The sequence below is a fragment of the Patagioenas fasciata genome, chromosome Z (assembly GCF_037038585.1).
Source record: "Patagioenas fasciata isolate bPatFas1 chromosome Z, bPatFas1.hap1, whole genome shotgun sequence".
NCBI classification, from domain to species: domain Eukaryota; kingdom Metazoa; phylum Chordata; class Aves; order Columbiformes; family Columbidae; genus Patagioenas; species Patagioenas fasciata.
Genome location: NC_092560.1, coordinates 17,809,643 through 17,833,378, shown reverse-complemented (window position 1 = coordinate 17,833,378; position 23,736 = coordinate 17,809,643). Strand labels below are relative to the sequence as shown.

General features: G+C 42.3%; 1 protein-coding gene across 4 annotated transcripts; it reads right to left on the bottom strand.

The window, feature by feature from the left end:
- Nucleotides 1-767: 767 nt before the first annotated feature.
- HACD4 (3-hydroxyacyl-CoA dehydratase 4) lies at nt 768-23,470 on the bottom strand. Of its 4 annotated transcripts, XM_065860808.2 has the most exons (8): nt 23,362-23,457; nt 22,199-22,346; nt 18,132-18,235; nt 17,122-17,249; nt 10,968-11,080; nt 4,865-4,971; nt 4,027-4,158; nt 778-3,327 (listed from the first exon to the last, which is right to left on the bottom strand). In XM_065860808.2, exons 2-8 carry the CDS (start codon nt 22,264-22,266, stop codon nt 3,245-3,247), a joined length of 735 nt encoding a protein of 244 aa, XP_065716880.1. In that variant the 5' UTR covers nt 22,267-22,346; nt 23,362-23,457; the 3' UTR covers nt 778-3,244. The 4 variants fall into 4 exon arrangements, with proteins under 4 accessions (XP_071658695.1, XP_071658696.1, XP_065716882.1 ...); XM_071802594.1 differs by having other exon boundaries at nt 768-4,158; XM_071802595.1 differs by lacking the exon at nt 22,199-22,346 and adding an exon at nt 18,756-18,826 and having other exon boundaries at nt 768-4,158.
- Between the last annotated feature and the right edge of the window lie 266 nt (nt 23,471-23,736).

Here is a 23,736-nt window from a genome sequence, read left to right as displayed (position 1 = left end):
CTGTGGGTTTCATGTGCATGTTTATGAATTCGATCTTGCAGTACATAAGCTGTACTAAAACTAATGATTTTTTTAAATGTCAGACAAATGTAGCAGTCAGATACCGTTCTGTTCCCAAATAAATTATTTGACCACTCTGCCCAGGGAGGTTGTGGAGTCTCCTACTCTGGAGGCATTCAAGACCTGCCTGGATGCCTTCCTGTGTAACCTCATCTAGGTGTTCCTGCTCCGGCAGGGGGATTGGACTGGATGATCTTTCGAGGTCCCTTCCAATCCCTGACATTCTGTGATTCTGTGACCACTTTTCCACTGATATTTCTTCACCCTTGTCTATACAGTACCTTATTTTGCCTGTATTTATATGTAAGAACAATGCTTACTTTGAGCTGGGATCTCAAAACTGATATACATTTTTAACAAAGATTTGAGTTCTCAGAGATGGAAAGACTCAGGCAGCTTTTTACCTGTGCAAGTCTGAGCTTTCCTAGAAAGTAAGGTAGGGCATTGGAGCTGAAGTTACAGTGGCCTGCTGTGGTTGCACATGGAAGGATGATTGCCTGGATCTCTCATGTGCCTGTCCTAAGTTACCTCTGCACCAGAGAGAGTGGAGAAGTCTTCTGTCTTTAACATCATGCCTTTTTCCTGCAGGTTAGGTTTGGGGGTCCTCCCCATAAAGAATGTTAAATAATCCTTCTCCTGTTCCAGCCTTTTAGCCATCTATAAGAATCAATGCAAAAGGAGAGCATCACATCCTCTTTTCTTTATATATATATTTTTTTTTAATGTATAACAATAAACATGGCTTAATATGAAAATGTGTGGTAGGTTTGGCCTTTGCTGGCTGCCAGATGCCCATTCAGCTGCTCCTCTCACTTCACCTTCTTAACAGGACAGGGAAAAAATAGGATGAGAAAGCTTGTGAGTCAAGTGAAGACAGGGAGATCATTTACCGTTTATTGTCACAAAACCAGACTTGACTTCAGGAAGCGCAATTTATTGCCAATTAAAAATAGAGTAGGATGGCAAGAAACAAAGACAAAACTGAAAACACCTTCCCCCCACCCCTCCCTTCTTTTTACACTTAACTTCACTTCTTCATTCCTGACTCTTCTACCTCCATCCTCCCCAGGCGCTGCAGGGTGGGTAGGGAATGGTGGTTGCAGTAGTTCATAAACCTTCAACCTGGCTGCTTGTTTCTCTTCACGCTGTTCCCCTGCTCCAGCAAAGAGTCCCTCCCGTGGGATGCAGTCCTTCATGAACTGCTCCAGCATAGTTTTTTCTCACAGGCTGCAGCTCTTCAAGAACTGCTCTAGCATTGGTCCATTCCATGGGGTACAGTCCATCTTGACAAAGGCAGCTCCAGTGAGGGTCCCTCATGGGCCACAGCTTCTGCCAGGAACTTGCTTCTGTGTGGGCTCTCTGTGGGCTGCTGCTTTGTTCAGGTCACATCCATCTGCTGCAGCATGGGGTCCAGCTGCATCTGCCATAGGGGAAGCCTCTGGCTTTTCACAATGGCCATCCCTGCAGCTTTCCTACTGCCAAAGCCTTGCCACCTTGACCCAATACGATATCACACGTCATGCTTCCTCCTACAGGGTATGTTAACTCCAGGCGGTTTGATGACAAACACATTGGATTGAATTTCCAAGAGGAAAAACATCCATGTTCCACCTTTAGCATGTTATATAGTGGTTTGATATGGAGTGTTCTTATTCTGGTTGTCTTCTTTGAAGCTGTCATCTTGTTCAGCTGCTGACTACATTTCTTCACATTGTCAACACTTGAACCAGTTTGGGTTAGACAGAAGCCCAAAGTGGAAACTTCTTTTTCTCTAAGTTCCAAATGCCTACCTCTGTTTCCAGTGCTTTAAAAAAAAACAAACAAACTGTAGTTGACCCTATAGTATTGCATGCATGACCCTGTTGCTTATGGTTTGCAAATATTCCAGTAGTCACAATGGCCTGCAGGTGTTGTCTCCCACATATGTTAAATAAACAAAAATGACAGTAGGTGACCTTTCATAACAAATTAGTTCATTGATACCAACCTCACTCTTTTCTTCTATACCTTCTTAGGCTCCATGGTTTAGAAGGTCATACAAGCAAAAGCCTCTTCATATTGTGATAGTGTTCATTTTCCCTTTAAATATTATCTTCCAGCTGTTATCTTTCCTCCCTTCCCCCAGTTTTCAGCCAAGCTCAAGAAAATAGCGTCACTTTTCTCCCCTGCCTGCTTGAATTCAAATGTAGATGACAATATGGATGAAACATGAGAAAAGCCTCTGCCAGCCTCTGAGCACTTATTTGTCCATTTTTGCCTGTACAGTACACTGGATTGCTGTCTGTGTTCTTCATTCCCAACCTTTGAAGAGGCTATGTTCTAGTTGCATTTTCACAGATAGTCCTACAGAAATATGAGCAGTAACACACTTAAGTAAAATGCCTAGAATTTTGCAGATGGCTTTTGATAGTCATTCACTTCCCTTTAGAGAACAACACACATTTGGCCTAGCTACATCCTACTTCTTTTGCATATCTGTCTGTTATTCAGCATGGAACAAGCTCATTGTGCAGAGACATGATTATAAGTTTTTATTTCTGGCCTGTAAATATCCCCTTGAACATACAGTAGATGAGTACCTGGTCTCTTCCCTTTGCGGTTTAGCTGCATTTTCTGGAATCTTGTTTGGAGAAGAGAAGGTTGGGCCAGAATGTGAGGTATCTTTTGTGAATGCCTGGAGCTAATCAGCATGTGGATCTCACAGGCTGCAAAGTTTCCAGCTTCTGCTCCTGGAGAGATTCCATTTCTAGCCACTCTAGCACTTATGTATATGAGGCACATACATGTTGGCCTAATAGTAAATAATCTTAGATTAGATGGTGTTGTCATTACAGAATATCTGTTGCTAATGAGGCAAGAATTAACACCAAAATTAGAGTTGTTAGTTTGGCTGTAAGATTTTTTTCAGAGCTCTGTAAAATATGTTAGAAAAAAAATAAAAATAAAAGAAAGTAAAACTCCTGGCATTTGAAGTCAAAACTTTCAAAGGTAACTGGTTATTTTGAGCTGCTCCATTTTTGGGGTGCATTAAAGAGACCCGCCTCTTCTGAAAATTCTACACAGCCAGATGATGTACATGCAGACAGGACTTTTGCATTGAAAATATTTGTCTAATTTATTCTTAACCTGTAGTATGCAGTAGCCCACTTGGAATATATTTCTTATTTCCAAACAAAATATCAGTTTAGCTTCTTTTCTTTTTGACGTTGCCTGTCCCTAGGTGTGCCTTCCTTTCAGAGAAGAGGTTCTGGATGATAAAGCACATACCTGAATCAAAACACAAAATGGTGTAAGAAGAAAGGACTGGAGTCCAACATGTCTTCACTTTATTTAGAAGGAACCGTATGAGACTTCATCTAGCAACATTGCCCAGTTCCTTCAATGAACTTAGGAACAGAACACTGCATCACAAAGATGAGATCCTTCAAATAAATTATAAAGCCAATGACAGAACGAAGATTTGGCTGTAATGCAATCAAATCCAGTTCAAATTTTTAAAAAGTATTTTGTTAAGAAGGAGAAGGGGTCTATTTACATGCAGCTCTTTTTTCACCCCTTTGGATAATGAAACTGTAAAAGTCTTAATTTAGATATGACATACCAGTTTGGAGTAATGAGTGAGGAGAGGTTGCATAGAATTAGAGGATGATCAAATGTGAATTGATTTAAAAAAAATAAGGAAAACTTCAGTAAGTAGCCGTAAGGCCAGGATCGTTGAAGTAATTTTTATATTTTTGTTTTCTACTCTTATGCCTCACACACACACTGTCTCTTCCAAATTCAATTATTTGTGTTTGAAATACATTAGAAATCAAAACATGTGGTGATTAACTTCCATGCAGTGGTCTGCAAATGTGGCTGAGAGAGTTTAAAGTTTGTGAAAGGAGTTGTACTGATGTGATTTTTTGTTGCCATAGACATCCCATTTGTCTTGAGATCCAGCTTTCTGGAAGATGAGATACTTACCTATAAAGAGCACCAGGAGGTACATTTTCAGAACATAGGGGAAGTAGATTGAGAAGGCGAATGGAAATGGTAGCTTGATGGAGTATGTGCCAAAGGATTCAAAATAGGGCAGTGATACACAAATGGCAAATGCTGTAAGATAACATGGTAAATCTTCAGTTAAAAGGAGGTGGAAGATGATCAGAAAGCTTCATGTAAGAGTCAGTTACCTGCAAGGCACAGGTAGCTGTGTTATATGCTGAATTTACTATGTCATTCCTACACATATGCAGGGGTTGTTTTCTCCTCGAGTTCAGTTTTGTAAGTCTGAGGTGATAATTCCTCTTAATACTAGAATTAGCAAGTATTTCCTATTCAATAACAAGTTCTGTCACTCCTGTAGTTGTATTACTTTCAATATGATCTCAGTGGACACATTTCCTGGTTTAAGTAAGTAAGTATTATCTGAGCCAGTAAGGTCAGCCTCACTGGGGGCGAAGGCAGCTTTGGGACTTGCTGTCTAATGTGGTGAGTCTGGAATGGGGAAATCCAGACTGGTATCTTCCTGCTTTACCCAGCAAAAATAATGTTCACAGTATCACAGTATGTTTGGGATTCTCATACTGTTAAAAAAATAAACCAAAACACGAAATAGCAGACACACAAATGCCAGAGAAGGAAAAATAGTACAAAAGAGAGATGAGTGCCATACAGGTTAATATGAGAGTACATAAACATTTATGACAACTTTGGCAACGCAAAAGAGAAATATCTTAAACACAAGTGACAACTGAACTGATCAGTTTTTACTGAAGAAGATTAAGGAAGCAAGTCTTTGGTACCTTTCCCATCTCCTTACCTTTAGCCAGAACTGACAGGGGATAGAGCGGGATGCACAGTGAGAAGTTGAGCCATGTCAGTGGTAGGTAGTGTATTTCCATCCTTGCTAACATGTTGTAGGTGTACCTGCAGCAAGAGGAACAGCAAATGAGCTGAGGGAATTATCATGTCTTTATTATAAAGATATATTATTGAAAAATCCAAGGGAATTTCAGAAGAGGTGGGGCTGCCTATATAAGAAAATTTCAGAACAATACTGTAACAGTTTTTTTCAGGCTCTAACTGATGTCTGAAGGCAGATGGTTCATGGTTTCAGAAGGTTCATCTGTCATAGAATCATAGAGTGCTAGGGATTGGAAGGGACCTCGAAAGATCATCCAGTCCAATCCCCCTGTTGGAGCAGGAACACCCAGATGAGGTTACCCAGGAAGGTGTCCAGGCGGGTTTTGCATGTCTCCAGAGTAGGAGACTCCACAACCTCCCTGGGCAGCCTGTTCCAGTGCTCTGTTATCCTCACTGAGAAGTTTCTTCTCAAGTTTAAGTGGAACTTCTTATGTTCCAGTTTAAACCCATTACCCCTTGTCCTACCATTGTTTGTCACCAAGAAGAGCCTGGCTCCATCCTTGTGACACTCACCCTTTGTATATTTATAAACATTAATAAGGTCACCCCTCAGTCTCCTCTTCTCCAAACTAAAGAGACCCAGCTCCCTCAGTCTTTCCTCATAAGAGAGTTGCTCGACTCCCTTAATCATCTTTGTTGAGGAACCCAGAACTGGACACAATATTCCAGATGTGGTCTCACCAGGGCAGAGCAGAGGGGAAGGAGAACCTCTCTCGACCTACTAACCACCCCCCTTGTAATACACCTCAGGATGCCATTGGCCTTCCTGGCCACAAGGGCACAGTGGTGGCTCATGGTCATCCTGCTGTCCAGCAGGATCCCCAGGTCCCTTTCCCCTACACTGCTCTCTAATGGATCATTCCCCAACTTATACTGGAACCTGGGGTTGTTCCTGCCCAGATGCAAGACTCTACACTTGCCCTTGTTATATTTCATTAAAATTTTCCCTGCCCAACTCTCCAGCCTGTCCAGGTCCCGCTGGATGGCAGCACAGCCTTCTGGTGTGTCAGCCACTCCTCCCAGCTTGGTGTCATCAGCAAACTTGTTGATAGTACACTCAATTCCCTCATCCAAGTCATTGATGAATATATTGAACAGTACTGGCCCCAGCACCGACCCTTGAGGCACTCCACTAGACACAAGCCTCCAACCGGATTCTGCCCCATTGACCACAACTCTCTGGCTTCTTTCCTTCAGCCAGTTCACAACCCACCTCACTACCCGATCGTCCAGACCACACTTCCTCAGTTTAGCAGCATGGATGCTGTGGGAGACGGTGTCAAATGCTTTACTGAAGTCAAGGTAGACCACATCCACCGCCCTGCCATCATCTATCCACCTCATTATATCTTCATAAAAGGCTATGAGGTTGGTCAAGCACAACTTCCCCTTGGTGAAGCCATGCTGACTGCCCCTAATGACCCTCTTATCCTTGATATGCCTTGAGATGGCACCAAGGATAAGTCGTTCCATTACTTTCCCAGGGATGGAGGTCAGGCTGACTGGTCTGTAATTACCCGGGTCTTCCTTCTTGCCCTTTTTGAAGACTGGAGTGACATTTGCTTTCCTCCAGTCCTCAGGCACCTCTTCCGTCTCCCAAGACTTGGCAAAGATGATGGAGAGTGGTCCCACAATGACGTCAGCCAGCTCCCTCAGCACTCGTGGGTGCATCCCATCTGGACTCATGGATTTATGGATGTCCAGATTGCCTAATTGTTCCTTAACCTAGTCCTCATCAACCAAGGCAAATTCTTGCACCATCCTGACTTCCTCTGGGGCCTCAGGGGTACGGGGCTCCTCAGGACAGCCTCCGGCAGAGTAGACAGAGACAAAGGCGGCATTCAGTAACTGCCTTCTCTGTATCTTCTGTCACCAGGGCACCTACCTCATTCATCAGCGGGCCTACACTGCCTCTGGTGTTAGTTTATCTGCCATGGATTGGAAAAAGCTCGCTCTGTTGTCCTTGACCCCTCTCACCAGGTTTAATTCTAAGGAGGCCTTCGCTTTCCTAGTTGCCTCCCTACATCCCCTGACAACAGCCTTATGTTATTCTCAAGTGGCCAGCCCCTCCTTCCATGATCTGTAAACTCTTGTGCTACTCTAGGACAGACAGACAGCGATACAGCCCTCCAGCCTAAAGGCTCTATCAGAAACCAGCGTGATTTCATGTTGGTCCATCAGAAAAGGGATTTCCGATAGGGATTTGACAACTGAGAGCGGCAGGCAGAATATGACTGTTTATTGGGGCTGAGAAAATGCTGACTTAAGACTGCTAAACTAGCTAAACCACTGCTGGAGGTGGCTAAACAGTGAGGTAATCACAAGTAATTAATCTCTGTAGTACAGCTGCCCCTTTCTGGACCTTAGAAGGGGTAGTAGGTGCAATAACCACAGTTGTGCTCCAGTGTGTTGCAGTGTTTTATTCTTGCTGTGTCTGTTACTGTTGCTTACTGGGAGAGCAGGATGTCTTGGACTTGAGTCTCCAAAGGTGAGTTAATGCTAGTTTGATATAATAGTGCTACAGCAGCTTTCCAAACACTGGAAAAACAGGCCTAATTGCATTTTAAGTCAGCTGAAAGGATTTTTGCCCCGTGGCCTTGCTAGAGATATGAAAATAAGGATTTTTAAAGACACTGTTAGTCAAGACTGTTTTTGACAGATGGAACCAGCATTAAAGAAACTTTATGTATTCCCTTCTTATTAATCCATTTGACTTATTTTGCATCATTGCTGGACTGTAGAAGGTCTGACAGGTTATCAATGTACCATCCTCTCTCAGGTTTGCCCTCTGCAACCTCAGGATTGTCTCCGTTTTTTATTATTATTGTTTTGAGGGCATAATCTCAACCCCATACAAAAAGGAAACAGCTACTCCCTCTCTATACACCTTCTTGGGCTGTTTATGGCATAAACGGGAGAGATCAGATATAGAAAATCTTCCAGAATTTGCTCTCAGTATGTCATTAGCCATAATGCGCAGGACATTTATGTCCCTGAAGATCTAAGTGAGATAACTTGTAATACTTCAAGACTAGTTGACTAGGGATGGGGTAGATTCCGGTACACTTTTAGACACGACCACTTCTTTGATATGCTAGGACATGGCGCAGATGCTGTAAAATAAATCAGGTAAAGTTCTAAATCTATGTGAGTTGCACTACACGATAGTATTTGCTGCTGTAGACACAGTGTCTTGCCTGTTAAACAGCTGATGTTATTCCTATTATGCTGGACTGTGTTCTTTAGCAACAACAGAAAATAATGGTGCATTGGTAGGACTGTTATACACTGACAGGACTTCACAGCCAATGTTACACTTGTGGCCTCTCTCCAGCTGCACAGCGCCCCTTCATTTGAGGTTAGGTTCTACTGTTTTAGCTTTACAAACTTCAAAAATAAATGGGATGGAACAATAACCCAAATAACTAGTACAAGTACTAGTTTATTGACTCATGTAGTGCAAATAATCTGAAGCTGACTTAAAATCTTTCTCATCAATCCTACCTAATACTTTCCTTTTTCAGATCTATTTTATAACATACTTTTCCTTTGCTGCCTAAATCCATATTCCCCAGTCAGTCCCCAAAGCAATTTATTTTAAATAGCAGAAAGCTATTTTAGCAGAAAGAAAAACGATACAGAAAAAAACTTTGCTCCCATATAGAGGTTGCTATGAGGACTGTGGCTTGTTAGAATGCTTCTTAATTCCATATGTCATCCCTGCTGTAAGTCTGCAAACTGAGGCCCACAGAGGCTTAAGTTACATTTGAGTAATGTTACTGACTTCAATAAAATTCTGTAATGTGGAAGTTTCACCATTATACTTTTACCATAGGGAGGTACTAGTAAACTTCCACCATAACAAATTTTTGAGATAAAAATCTGAAACTGTATTCCTATCCATTTTGCCTCATGCATGTTGTCTCTGCAGTGTGATATACGTCCTGCTACACCAAAATCCTGTCTCTGCAGTGGGAGCTCTTGGCTTTTTGAAAAGCACAGTGCAATGAACCCAGAATAGTCTTTCCATCTTAGTAAAAAGTTCTGCCAGTGCTGCGTTAGTGTGCTGTCAATCTTGGATTGAAGTTAGATGTTAAAAATAAATAAATAAAGCAATAAGATTGTAAGTCATAGAATCATTTTGGTTGGAATAGGCCCTTATGATCACCAAGTCCCAGTATAACCTAACTCTAGCACTAAACCATGTCCCTAAGAACCTCATCTATATATGTTTAAAACACCTCCAGGGATGGTGACTAAACCATTTCCCTGGGCAGCCTGTTCCAATGCCCAACAACCCTTTCCATGAAGAAATTGTTCCTGATATCCAATCTGAACCTTCCCTGGCACAACTTGAGGCCATTTCTTCTTGTCCTGTCACTTGCTACTTGGGAGAAGAGACCAACACCCTCCGTGCTACAACCTCCTTTCAGGTAGTTGCAGACAGCGATAAGGTCTCCTCTCAGCCTCCTCTTCTCCCAGCTGGACGGCCCCAGTTCCCTCAGCCGCTCATTATCTGACTTGCGCTCCAGATCCTCCACCAGCTTTGTTGCCCTTCTCTAAACTCTCTCCAGCACCTCCATGTCTTTGCTGTTGAGGGACCCAAAACTGAACACAGGATTCAAGGTGGGACCTCACCAGCACTGAGTACAGTGGCTCAATCACTTTCCTAGTCCTGCTGGCCACACTACTCCTGATACAAGCCAGGATGCTCTTGGCCTTTTTGACCACCTGGGCACACTGCTGGCTCATGTTCAGCCGGCTGTCAGTCAACACCCCCAGGTCCTTTTCCTCCAGGCAGCTTTCCAGCCACTCTTCCCTGAGCCTGTAGCGCTGCCTGGGGTTGTTGTGCCCCAAGTGCAGGACCCGGCATTTGGCTTTGTTGAACCTCATAATAATTGGTCTCAGCCCAACAATCCAGTTGGTCCAGAACCCTCTGAAGAGCCTTCCTACCTTTCAGCAAATCAGCACTCCCACCCAACTTCGTGTCATCTGCAAACTTACTGAAGGTGCATTGAATCCCCTCACCCAGATCCTTGATAAAGAGATCAAACAGAACTGGCCCCAATACTGAGCCCTGGAGAACACCACTCATGACAGGCCACCGACTGCATTTGTCTCTGTTCACCACAACTCCTTGGGCCCAGCCCTCCAGCAAGTTCTTTATCCCACGCAGAGTACACCCATCCAGGTCATGAGCTGCCAGCTTCTCCAAGAGACTGCTGTGGGAAATGATGTCAAAGGCTTTACTGAAGTCTAGGTACACAACATCCACAGCCTTTCATCCACCAGATGGGTCACCTTGTCATAGAAGGAGATCAGCTTGGTCAAGTAGGACCTGCTTTTCATTAACCTATACTGACTGGGCCTGATTGCATGGTTTTCTTGTATGTGCCACGTGATGGCGCTCAGCATGATCTGCTCCATGACCTTCACTGGTACTGATTTCAGACTGACAGGACCTGGATCCTCCTTCCAGCCCTTCTTGTAGATGAGCATCACATTTGCCAATATCCAGTCAACTGGGACCTCCCCCGTTAGCCAAGATTGCTGATAAGTAATGGAAAGTGGCTTAGCGATCACCTTCACAAGCTCCCTCAGCACCCTTGGGTGGATCCCATCTGGCCTCATAGACTTATGTGTGTCTAAGTGGTGTAGCAGGTCACTAGCCTTTTCCTCTTGGATTATTAGTTTTAGAAATAGTTTTTCCCTAGGACGTAGTTGTGATTTCCTTCTAATTTATTGTTTAAAAAGGTCAAAGCATTAGAACTACACGTTAACGCAATGATTTACTTCCGAAAGTCATTCTGCCCCTCAACTACGCAGATTTTTGCAAAAATCAGTAAGTAGCTCATAAGGTTCAAGATTTTGTTTAAAATGAATAATATGCTTTCTGCCATTTTCAAGATAATGAAATGAGCCTGTAGCAGAGTGGGGCTGGGGTTCTGCTTGCAAGAATGACCCATTTTCTCTTCATGGTTTCAGTGTTGACTCCTTACCTGACCACATCTAATAAATTCCAAAGGAAAAATAAAACACACACGATGTATTTTCCTTGAACTTCTTCCTGACTGTTGATCACGACAAATAAAACAATTATTCTCTCAGTGATCTGAAAAGAAAAAAGAATTGTGAATTCAGGTAGTACCTTTTGTAGCTGTAATTTTTGCGCCATTTGGCAAAATAGGAGGCCACAGGTGCATCCAGCTTGCTTTACACGAATGCTCCTATGAACATTTTGGTTCCTGCTTTTGTTCAAGACCCCATTGGCTTCTAGCTTAGCGAACTGGAAACTGTTGGCTGTAGCATCACAGATCTGCTATGGTAGGGTGGAGGTTTGCTTGCCTGTGGGGATGACGGGTTTGTAGCCCAGGGAAGCTGTGAATGAGCCGGCTGAGGTCTCCCCCTGAATGTGGAGCCAGGGGGCTGGCAGGGGCAAGCCTCCTTGCTGGGGGGGCTGTGGGATACAGACGGCCCCTGGCTGGGTTGTGTGCCAGGCAGTGCTAATCTCATAGTCCCTGCTCTGCTCTCCATAGCTTGGAGATCTGTGTCCAAGGGCTCTCTCTCATGTAAAATTTATAGAAAGAAGTCAGTAAAGTAGAATTCCTTATTATTCTTTCCTTCTTATTACTGGCTAAGAGAAATGGGTTTACACTTGTTACTTATGTGCATTATTGCCATAATATTTATGTCATAACATTTTTCGAGTGGTTGAACCTTATCTGATCAACAAAGTGTGCCTTTACAAATGAAAACATACAACAGTGAATTAAACAGGTAGCATCTCCAGCTGAAAAAAAAATCTTTTGCAGTATAAAGCTCAAGAAATTAAAAAGAAATGTGTCTTTTTGCAGATTTTTTGGACAAATTTCCTATCAGTACCCATGCCCTGTCCTGTAAAATAAATGTATCTGTAGTATTCAGTACTGCCAACAGTTGCTTAGGAAAGTCTCCCAGAATGGTACCAGTTCACTCTGATTTACATTCTCTTTGAGTGTTGAAGGAGAAAACACGCATCTCTTCGGTTGGTATGAATCAGTATAACTTCACTGAGGTTCTTCATGCCCACTACCATCTCTTCCATAAGGTTTGACTAGGGTAGAAATGGAGCCCTGCCAGAGACTCTATTTGAGTTGGTCCTCCTTGGAGCAGTGGGTCTGCAGTCAGGGACTTTCCCATTAGGTTGGGATGCCAGCTAAGGAAACTCCTTCAAGATTGAGAGCCCTCATCTTATAGGTGAGTGATTGCACATTTTGAGTCATCATTCCAAAGTTTGGGGATCCCCTGAGTTGGCCATGTAATAATTAAATTCCACTTGGTATCCTGAACCTGTGTTTTACTAAATGCTTGTTGGAGCTTAAATGATTTTGATTAAGAATACATTTTTTTTCTTTTCTTCATTCATCACCAGTTAAGTAATTTTGGTTGGAAAAAAAAAAAATCCCCTTTGAGTTTGCCTTCTGCCTGAATTTTGGTGTGCCTTCATGACAGTTAGTAAAAAATCATTAAATGAAACAAGGTGGCTTTTATATGTGCAGTCATTCTTCACTGATTTCACTCTTCCACTTACCTCCTACCTTAAACAAAATAAGAACTTGGCCTCTCAGCAAGTTTGTGTGGTAGTTCTGCTACATAATGTTTACCAGTTCCTGCATGAAACATTTTGCCTTTGGACTCTTTTTGCAAGCCACATCTGTCAGATAAAGCAGGCATCACTTCACTATTCAGCAAAATTACATGGGAGCAATTTTTAATGCAGAGGGCATGTCTATCCCCCAGGGATCTGGTTCCTCATTGTGAAAAGCAGTGAGGGCCACAACAAATAAAGACGTTTTTCATGCCTCTCAGCCTGCCCTGACTGTGGTCTTTTGCTGCTGATCCCATTGGTCCCTAACTGAGAAACTGATTTCTAAGAAGGTCACAAGTTGACAGACTTCTGTATAGATGAGCTGGGAAACAGAAAGTGGGAGGTAATAAGTCCTGCGTTTGTACACTGATGCTAAGGAACCTGGCAAGAAACGGGGAAGTATTGGTGCAGGATATGAAATCAGATACAAGAGAGACAGGAGAAGCATGGTGGGACAACTATCACAAGAGGGAAATTGAAACCAAGGTAAAAGTGTAAGCATTGAACAGGATTGTGTGCTGGAAAGAATAAAGAGAACCTGAGTTAAAATCATTTTCGTGAAGGGTGGTAAAGGAGGGCAGCATTGGTGGTGTCAGCATTTTGTTACCAACCCTAAAATCAGACTGGGATGTGGAGAGAAAGTTCTGCAAAACTGTTAATACGCAAGATATTTCAGGGAATTGTCTCACCCGGAGATTAAAGCTTCATCATTATAATGAAAAGGTGGACATGTTTTCAGATGGCAGATTTTCCAAATGGTCACTTGTTCTTCAAGAGGTGGCTGGGTGGAAAAGTGCTAGAAAACAGCACAGGTCAAGTGGTCAGGAGCTGATCCCATTTCAGTGAGATAAAAGGATAAGGAGTAGACAATGCCATACCCGGTTTCAAAAGGATGAGCACTGGGCAATGAGACACAGTGTCTGTGGAAACTCACAATTCAGCCTCATGGTCTGGGAGTAGAAGAGGCACAAGCAGGAGGCAGTGAGTATCACCTTGCTGGGCTCCGCAGATTTCCTCCATCAGAGGACTCATGTTTGGGAAGGGGAGCAGTGGAGGCACCCAGCCTTACTTGTTGCAGATGATGAAGTCAGTAATCAGACTGTGTAAAGCAGGTTAAATGCCTGCAAGAGCAGGGAACTGAACCTGACACCAAGCAGGTCCCCTGTAGGTCTTCCGCATCCTTGGACTGCAGTCTCAGCCAGCAAACGGCGGGGTGCACAAAGCAGCCACCAGGGGCCAAAACTGAAAACAGGCTGTGACCTTGCTCAGGACCACATCTGCAGGGCAGGACACAGGCCTGGCTGCTCAGGGCAATTCTGATGTCCTCATGAGGATGGACAGTGGCATTCTGCCAATTTTCTGTATAAATCAAGAGATTGCCTGCCTGCTTGTTTGTATTCCCCCTCAAGATACTGTGCTCTTTTCTTTCATGGCACTCATGCCTTTAGGTAACCCACACAAATTGAAATTAGAGACAGGGTTTAGTTAGAGCCTGGGTACCTTTTCAGCAAGCGATAAGTCAGGGTGCAACTTGAAGACAAGGAGATTCCGGTAAACGTCTGTTGATATTGTGCTCCTATACACACATATCTGTATACATATATACATGAAATGATGTATAAGTGTACACACATACACATATAAATATGTATACATGTGTGTATGCATATATACACATATATATATAAAGTGTGTGCTGCTACTCAGCCACAGGTCATTTCTTCTGTGGATCATCTGTCCTTTCACCAATGGAAAGATGATATTCTCTGCTGCTACTCTCCTGCTTAAAAAAAAAGGTGCAAAACTAGAAGTCCTATGTTTTCATTGTTCACGAAAAGGAGGGATGTGATGACACCTCACAAAGCATAAACACAATGGTTTCATTTTTCATTCTTCTTTGTGTTAAAATCAAACTGGAATTTCCTTCCTCTCACAGCCACTGTTCTTTCACAGGATAGGGCATGTTCTGTAGAATGGCATAAATTTCCACAATGCAGCCTGGGCATTTGAAACAAGTAAGTGAAACAGAGCAAGTCAGACTAGCTGAGGCGCTGAGGTTAGGGCAGGAGCAGGCAACAGATTCACTTCCATTTTTTAATGATCGTGACTGTGCAGTATCATACTTGGTACCTGAAACCCTTACATAACAGATAAATTTGGTGATTTTTTTTTTTTTTAAGTGGTCTTAAATATTTAGATCAAGTTAAAAATTAATGTTTTTATCACAGAACCATATCCTGTTTGCAGAGGACAAAGAACTGGTGTTTTGCTCACAAAAACACCAGTCTACCAGTCTTTTCTCACATCTTTCCTACTCTCTCCCTTGCTCAAGTACCGGTCCCATCAGCCTTTATTTCCTCACCAGACTACTAAATTTCATTACACTGTGTTTTGGCAACTGCGATGAGATGTGACATTCTTCCTGTCCTCTCAACCACTCAAGCTGCAAATGCCCTGAGAGACATCCCTTTGCACCAACTTTGTGACTCTCCCTTGCCTTCCCTTCCTCCAGAGCATCAGTCACACAGGACTCATCCTCTTTTCATGGTGTGGCTTGCCTTTGACCTACCTAACCCTTCTCAGGTGCCTGGTGGCCTGAGACTTGTCCCCCAATGAGGCCTGAATGGGTTTTTCCAGAACACACCTCTGAGTTCACTTTTCCATTATCTGCAATGTGTATCTCAAAGTGTTTCTTGTAAATGCTACTAAGCCATAGTAAATGCAATATTAGGCAGAAATCCTTCATGCAAACTCTGCTTAAATCTTGTCTGTGGTATAATGCCTACAAAGCAACCACCCACCACAGCGGTGCTTTCCTGGCTTGTTTCATTCAAGGTGGCATTACCTCCCTCCATGTGCTTCCCTGGCATTGCCAGAGCCACCTGTTCTCTCATCCTAGAGATCACCTGAGATAAACTTTGCTGTGGGTGTGCGTGTGTATGTGTGGCCTTAGGGATGCATCTAGGAACATGTTTTAAGCTTGGAGTCAGAACAGATGGTGGGAATGCAGAACAGAGCAGCCACTACCAAATTCTTGCAGCGTTACCAGTGCCCTGACTATGTGCGGCAGTCTAGTAGGCTGCAGTAAGGTAAGCATCTCTAACTGTCCTTCCCCAGGTCATTGTGGGAAAATATATCTTTTTTTTTTTCATTTCCTAAGAGGCAGGGAGGAAAGCATGGCAAGGCACATGGGAGTACTGTTGGCACACAACTGCTTACCCTGCACTCTCACAGCAAAAGCAACCCAAGTGAAAGCAGAGTCTACACCTAAGAGCTTGTGCACTTTGCTTGGACAGCATGAGACTACTGCTAACAGCAAGGCAAGAGAGTCATGTTTGAGGTGAGAGAACACTTGGGGAAGAACCAAGTCAGGATCCAAAGCTATTTTTGTTGTGTCATTCCCTGACCCACCTTCTCCATGCTGCCTGGAGAGCACTGCAGAAATTGGACTGCCCAAGGAAGGTCACATTCTTGCTCAGAATATCCATTTCACATCTAATGTCTTTTGTGCCAACACAGAGCAGTGTTTGTGTAGGTTTCTCTGATCTCTGCCTCTGTAGGCAGGGTAGGAAAGAAACAGCCTATGTCAGGGCTGGGGAATGTGTAAACTCTGCCAGGACAAGCCTTGCTTTAATGGATATTAGCATTAGCAGACTGCTCTTCTCTCCGAGAGATGATGTAACATTTGTTACAGGATGTATTAGATAGGATACTTTTTTTTTCAGGCATGTAGATTTTGGCAGGGAAAAACAGTTAATTGCATTTTGACAAATTTGCTACCATACTTATTGTGCAGCATCAAGAACAGAGATGTATATTAGTCAATCAATTTCTAATGGAGATTTAAAAAGAGGAACATCTTCACCCATGCAATATGTCATTTGACAAAAATGGGCTATCCAGAAAACTAAAAACATAACTGACTACTCTTAATCTTCTACCTTCTGACTGCTGAGACCAATACCAGTTTCGCCATTATTCAAATACTAAGAATTGGAAAGGTTTGAAGGTAAACTCAAGTGAACATTTATACTTTTTCCAATGCATTAAGAAAAATACCAAAACCTGAGATTAACTCCTACCAGAAAAGAACAGTGTGGTAAGGAAAATGTCAAGAGAATAATTTTGTTTTCTGCTATAGCATGTGATCTTTTGGCTGTTTTTCTACGTACAGCCGAACATATGCCCTGCAAACCCCTTAACAGCATCAGAACCTCTGGATGTTACCACAACTTGCCCGTGTCTGGGTTTGAGAGGGCAGAGACCCTTACACCAAGAATATGACAACTCTTTCTTTCACCTCCCAGCATTAATTTTTCTTCAGTGCCTTGATTTCTGCTTAATCAATTATTTTCCTTCCACACTCCATGACCACCAGCAAACCCTTTTTCAGGAGCCTTGATGTGCTGGTGGTTTTCTCACTGCTGGGGGACCATTCAGGATGGTTCAGCCTGGGCTTGTCCCCAGAGGCAGACATGGCTGAAGTGTGTAGGTCATGGAAGGAAGGTCTTGAGGAATGGACTTACCTGCAAAAACCTGGGGAAGAGACGGCTTTTATCAATGCCAATCAGGATGTGTAGAATCTCCAGTATAGATAACAATTGGCAAAGGCGCATTACAAGTCCTATGGAGTAAAACGTGTCAGCCAACGAATCTACAACATGAAGAGGAAAGTTAGAGGATGGTTATACAGCAAAAGGCTGGACCAACTACTGGGTTTGTGCTTGTCCTATCACCACTGGAGACGACAAGAAATAAAGTCCACACAGTATCAAACTCTGGGGTAGCAGAGCAAGGCGCTGGGGAGGACGCAGTCCTCTGTGTGTGTGTGTGCGGCTCTGACAGAGGCAGGGAGCTGAGAAAAGAACGGGATCCCCTGTGCTTGATGCACTGGCAAACACTGTGCAGGATGTGCTGGTTTAGAGATACTGCTTTCTAAATATGAGGAAATATTGAGGAAACACATGACGGATGTCTAAACATGAGAAGATGCTGAGTGCCTGCCTGTATCTGTACCCATGGCACTTCTTAAAACAAGTTGATCACAAAGTAGGTATTTTATGTGCCTACAGCTGTCCACCATTATAAATAATTTTAAATTTCCAGTCACTAGTTTTGTATGTTTGTTCCTTAACCCTGGGCAACAAAATATGTTATAATGTTTTGGAAGATAGAGAGTCATGTGCAGTAACAATGAAGATATTCCCTGATAATGTCTTCAATAAGATTAATATTCACCATAATGACTGAATCTAGTCACATTTAAGTTTATGTCTAAGTCAAATGTTACTAGTATGATGCTGAATATCAAAGTTCGTTAGCAAAATGAGAGCTTCATTCCTGATGTGATACAGGCAGAATGTACCAGTAAGTTGTTCATCCTTTTTAATGGAAGAAACAATGTTTTTCTAGTGGAAATTACAGCCCCTGCTATTGGACATACACCTATTCAGAATCCTAACTTTATCCCCAATTTGATGTTTCCATGTGTCACTGCTGCTTAAAATGTTTAAGGAAAATACAGAAGGAATCCTACCTTTTCCAAATGACATGAACCTGATGATCATATTTGTAAATATCCAGGAATGTCCACAGAATTGCATTAAGTCATACACAAAGAGGTAGGTGTTCATGGTAAAGCTGTGGAGGTGAAAATAAAGCAACATTCAAGCTTTTTGACCTGTAGAAGTTGCACCTTCTTTGGACATGTTAGCAAATTAAAGGAGAACGGCTGAAATATAAACAAATCAGTGAAAACTGTGTCTGTCAGTGGTTATGGAACAGTACTCTCCCTAATCATAGCATCATAGAATACCAGGTTGGAAAGGACCTCAAGGATCATCTGGTCCAACCTTTCCTGGCAAAAGGCTCCCTTCATTGGTTTACTTAGGATATGCCCAGAAAATTCTTCTGAGTTTCCACCAGTGACTAGAGTGATCTGTGGCCATACAGTGAAATTCATGCCTCCAGAGGAAAAAGTAACTGAACAAAGACACTCCATTGAGTGCTGGATTCAAGCCTGAGCCCGCTGGCATGACCAGACCCAAGGGACTGGTGGGGTTGCACCCACCACAGCCTTGCTGAGGGGCTTGGGGTCCCACAGACACCAGCCTCGTTCTGCGTCCAAGTGAGGTTTATCCTTTTTTTCCCGAAAACTCACCTCTAGCATGCACTTGAGGCAGCTTAAAGTGCAATGCAAGTAATTTGTGGTGTCTCCAGCAGGCAGCATAGCTGTAAGTATTTATAAAATGTAGGGGAAGAAATGGAAAAGAAAGTCACATTTCAATCTGCTTTTACTTGATGCAGCCTGAAGGACACCTGTCTTTCCCTTTTGTAACCAACTTGCTTTACAGGTTTCCCAGATAAACATTAGAGTCTTTGTCTTTCTGCACAGCTGGTGTGTTTCAAGTTGCATTTAATATAGGGAATCTTCTCCTGTTGGAGCAGACTACCTGTTGTGGCTATTTGAACCTAATTTTCATAGGTAATCTGACCTTTTGCAAAACTTCATAGGCTCTGGAGATACTCAGTTTCCCTTTCCCATAAATGTATTTTCTTCTGACTTATTCCAGAGAGAGAGGCTTGCCTGTCCTCCAGCTTTGAGAAGGATTGTCTACCTTTTTGGGAAAGGAGTTTGTTATTTTCATACTAGAATTTCTCTTCTGTGTTTGACCAATTAATTTTCTGCCCCAATAAGTAGTAAGATCACATTAAGTTACCCCTTGATCCAGTGTGTTCATGTGGTAAGTCTCTGCCCTCAAGCTTTATTTCATTTGTATCTGCATTAGCAAACACGGTGAATTTCTGTGTTCAGAAATATCTAAATATCCATATACTTCGTTCCCAGCATTGGACCAATACCATAAATAACAACACACTCTTCTCTAATTTGATCTGGATAAATGGACCTTCTAAACTTTTAATCTAAGTGTATCCTGGGGAGGTCATAAAAAACGTGTTTCTTCCTCCCTTGCTGTTACACAGGATGGCTGCTATTCGTATCATCATTTCTCCAAGCACAGAAAGATTTGTTGGCATACTTTACCTCCCAAGAGACATCAGTTCCCTTTAATACTATGAAAATAAGACATACGAGGACTCAGACAAAGGAATGTATACATAAATATTCTTTTTTGGTAAAGTATGATCAAATTGAATTGGACTAAAGTCCAATGACCTCTACATATATCGATCCATCTGCTTTATTACTGAATGACACCTTGTTCTCCCTTGTGGTAAGGAAAAAAAAAGAAAAGTGGAAAAAAAAGGGAAGGGAAGGGAAGGGAAGGGAAGGGAAGGGAAGGGAAGGGAAGGGAAGGGAAGGGAAGGGAAGGGAAGGGAAGGGAAGGGAAGGGAAGGGAAGGGAAGGGAAGGGAAGGGAAGGGAAGGGAAGGGAAGGGAAGGGAAGGGAAGGGAAGGGAAGGGAAGGGAAGGGAAGGGAAGGGAAGGGAGAAAGAAAAAAGAAAAGGAAAATAAAAGAAAAGAGAAAGTAAAGGAAAAAGCGAAAAGAAGAAAAGAAAAGGAAAAGAAAAGAGAAAAGAAAAGAGAAAAGAAAAGAAAAGAAAAGAAAAGAAAAGAAAAGAAAAGAAAAGAAAAGAAAAGAAAAGAAAAGAAAAGAAAAGAAAAGAAAAGAAAAGAAAAGAAAAGAAAAGAAAAGAAAAGAAAAGAAAAGAAAAGAAAAGAAAAGAAAAGAAAAGAAAAGAAAAGAGAAAAGGAAAAGAAAAGAAAAGAAAAGAAAAGAAAAGAAAAGAAAAGAAAAGAAAAGAAAAGAAAAGAAAAGAAAAGAAAAGAAGAGAAAAGAAAAGAAGAGAAAAGGAAAAAAAAAAGAGAAAAGAAAAGAAAAGAAAAGAAAAGAAAAGAAAAGAAAAGAAAAGAAAAGAAAAGAAAAGAAAAGAAAAGAAAAGAAAAGAAAAGAAAAGAAAAGAAAAGAAAAGAAAAGAAAAGAGAAAAGGAAAAAAAAGAGAAAAGAAAAGAAAAGAAAAGAAAAGAAAAGAAAAGAAAAGAAAAGAAAAGAAAAGAAAAGAAAAGAAAAGAAAAGAAAAGAAAAGAAAAGAAAAGAAAAGAAAAGAAAAGAAAAGAAAAGAAAAGGAAAGGAAAGAAAAGAAAAGAAAAGAAAAGAGAAAAGAGAAAAGAGAAAAGGAAAGAAAAGAAAAGGAAAGAAAAGAAAAGAAAAGAAAAGAAAAGAAAAGAAAAGAAAAGAAAAGAAAAGAAAAGAAAAGAAAAGAAAAGAAAAGAAAAGAAAAGAAAAAGAAAAGAAAAGAAAAGAAAAGAAAAGAAAAGAAAAGAAAAGAAAAGAAAAGAAAAGAAAAGAAAAGGAAAAAAAAAGAGAAGAGAAAAGAAAAGAAAAGAAAAGAAAAGAAAAGAAAAGAAAAGAAAAGAAAAGAAAAGAAAAGAAAAGAAAAGAAAAGAAAAGAAAAGAAAAGAAAAGAAAAGAAAAGAAAAGAAAAGAAAAGAAAAGAAAAGAAAAGGGAAAGGAAGAAAAGGAAGAGAAAAGATGGGACACTGCACATTACAAAAGAGCAAAAACCGAAAAACATTTTTATGATTCAAGAAACAGCCTTATTACTGGATGGATAGAAATTATGGTAATGGCTATGAAAGTTACAGGAACAGTTATAAAAATCTTGAGACTTTCCAGTCAGCACCTCCACCAGTCTCTTAGGTCTGATATTGCCATGTGGGCTTTTCATAGGATGCAAGCTGAGCATATGGTTTCTCTCTTCTTCTGAAGTTTAGTTTGCTACATCTGTCATCCTCAGAACTTGTCTTTCAGTGATTTGGGCTTATTTTCGAAACTCTTTCTCCATTGGCTGGCTAGAAAATGGTTGTATTTACAATACTTGTTACTTAATCTTGGCTAAGCAGGGCATAACTGAGAGGCCATTTGTAAACACAGCTTCACGCTAGTGTTTTGGCAGTGTGGCAGTCTTTGCATGTTAGAATTAATCGTCTTGAAAACGTACTGGTGACTACTGAAATGTATAGACAGCGCTGGCATTTATGGATGGCTCCATATCCCCAGTGACGTGTAGAGAAGCGCTGGTGGGCAGTGTGCTGGTGTTTCCTGGAGAGGTGACCCCAGCGCAGAGCTGTGAGCAGCAAGGCTCCCCCACTTGATGATGCTCTCCACTGTGTGAAGGAACAGCCCTGATCTCAAAATGAAGTTTCATACTACTGTGTTAATCCCTGCACAAAATGTACCTAAGACCAAACAGAAGCTTTTGACAGAAGTGAAGAAATCTGCAGAGAATAAAAGGATATTTCAACTGTAATCAAAGGCAGTGGAAATATAATTGTTCTCTAAGGTCTTTCTCATCCAAAGGCTGATTTCTTTACATAGAGAACCAGAAGCAGACTGAGGATATCCTATTTCACTGTCCTAAGAGCTTTGTGTCACCATACAAGATTCAGCCATCTCTTTCTGTTTGAAAAGTCCCTGGTAGAAGAGGCAGGCTGTAATTAGATTTTCCACTCTCCCGAGTTCACAGTAGCCATCATTCCACCTTTACCTCACAGACTCTGCTTCTGCAGCACCTTTGCAGACAAAACACCAGCAATCCACCAGGTAGCTTGTTCAGTTCCTGATCCTGCCCCACAACTTACCGGATAACCTTACAAACTTCACCTAGCCTCCCTGCTGCCTGGTTTGTAGAATGGGCTCGCTGCTGCATTTATTCTTTGTTGTGTGCTTTAACACTTTTGCTTTCATCTGAAGGCGTTGTGGGGAGCACCGCACATTTAAGGACTCTGCCTGCGTTGATGACAGGAGAAAGAAACAGACATCGGTCTTGCAGCAGAGGGACCCGGGAGGCTGGACTTGCTGTCTGTTGTTCCAGTTGTCAGTTCCACTCACTGTGTCTGATTTTATACCAAATACATTGAATTGCTAGAGATGTGTTTATCATATTTAGGATTAGCCTTGCTTAGTAGAAAACTATCTGCTTTCTCTCTGGGCTCAAAAGCTAGGAAACTACATGAAACTTCAGACCACTCAGAACTAGCACAGGCAGCAGCATGGTCCCAAACATCCCCTTTTCCCTTCTATTCATCATCTGAGATTTTAAACATAAAGCCTGATGTATCTCCACAGGCAGAAAAATCGCATTGGTATTAATTACTGCATTCTATTACTTTTAGTGTTAAGGTCTTCAGGGTGTCTCTGTGGCAGCTACCATCTAAGGTAAGTAGGGAGGCAGGTGCCCTCAGTGTCTGAGGGGTGGTCAGGACCATGCTCCCCTTGAGCTGAGGTGACAGCACAGCAGCAGTGTTCAGCCCAGGCAGCCTGGGCGCCAGCTTGGTGTCCCCTGCAAGGTGTGAGGATGAAGGCCACGCTCACGTCCCTCTCGGGGGTCCCACCCAGGCCTGTGTGAAGGGAGCGCGGCCCTGCCTGCAGAGCCACCGCGCTGTGCTGCCTTCCCCTGCGCCCACACGGGCTGGCCGCACATGAGGAAGCAATCCTCGCGCTGAAACCAGAGAGCATGTTCCCTTTTTTTGTTTTGTTTTGCTTTTCTGCAGGAAAGGTCTGCTAGAAAAGCCCCTCTGCTGACATAGTTTCCTTTTAAGTTATATTGGTCTGAGCTTCTACCCCTTCCCCCTCCCACCCTTGTGACAAGCTGTAACCACTACAGCTCAGGAAGAAGAAAGCTGCTGAGAACCAGTTCCAAAGACGTACTTTTTCTCCAACAGGCACACCCCATCCCACTGTTTTTTCCCCTTCCTTTTTTGCATTTGAGCAGTCTAGGTCACCTGCACTCAAGAGATATTACCTGTCGCAGGGATCGGATTGCCGCTGCTGCTTCTGGTCTCTCTCCTTTTTTCTCTCTACAGCTGCAACAGCTGTTTGTTAGGAGATCACCCCTCCTCTTTCCTCTTCCCCCACCCCACGACGTCACTGTGTGTAGCACTAAGCAGGAACAACGCTGCACTTCCCAAGAAAAGAGTTGCTAACCCCAAGTATTTCTACTCCATTTGCCATGCTCCTCACCCAGCCTAGCCTAGCCTAGCTTAGCCTTACCTAACCTAACCTAACCTAACCTAACCTAACCTAACCTAACCTAACCTAACCTAACCTAACCTAACCTAACTTGCTTTCTTGCTATTGTACCAGTAAGATAGTCTGTAAATCTCACTAACTTTGTTTC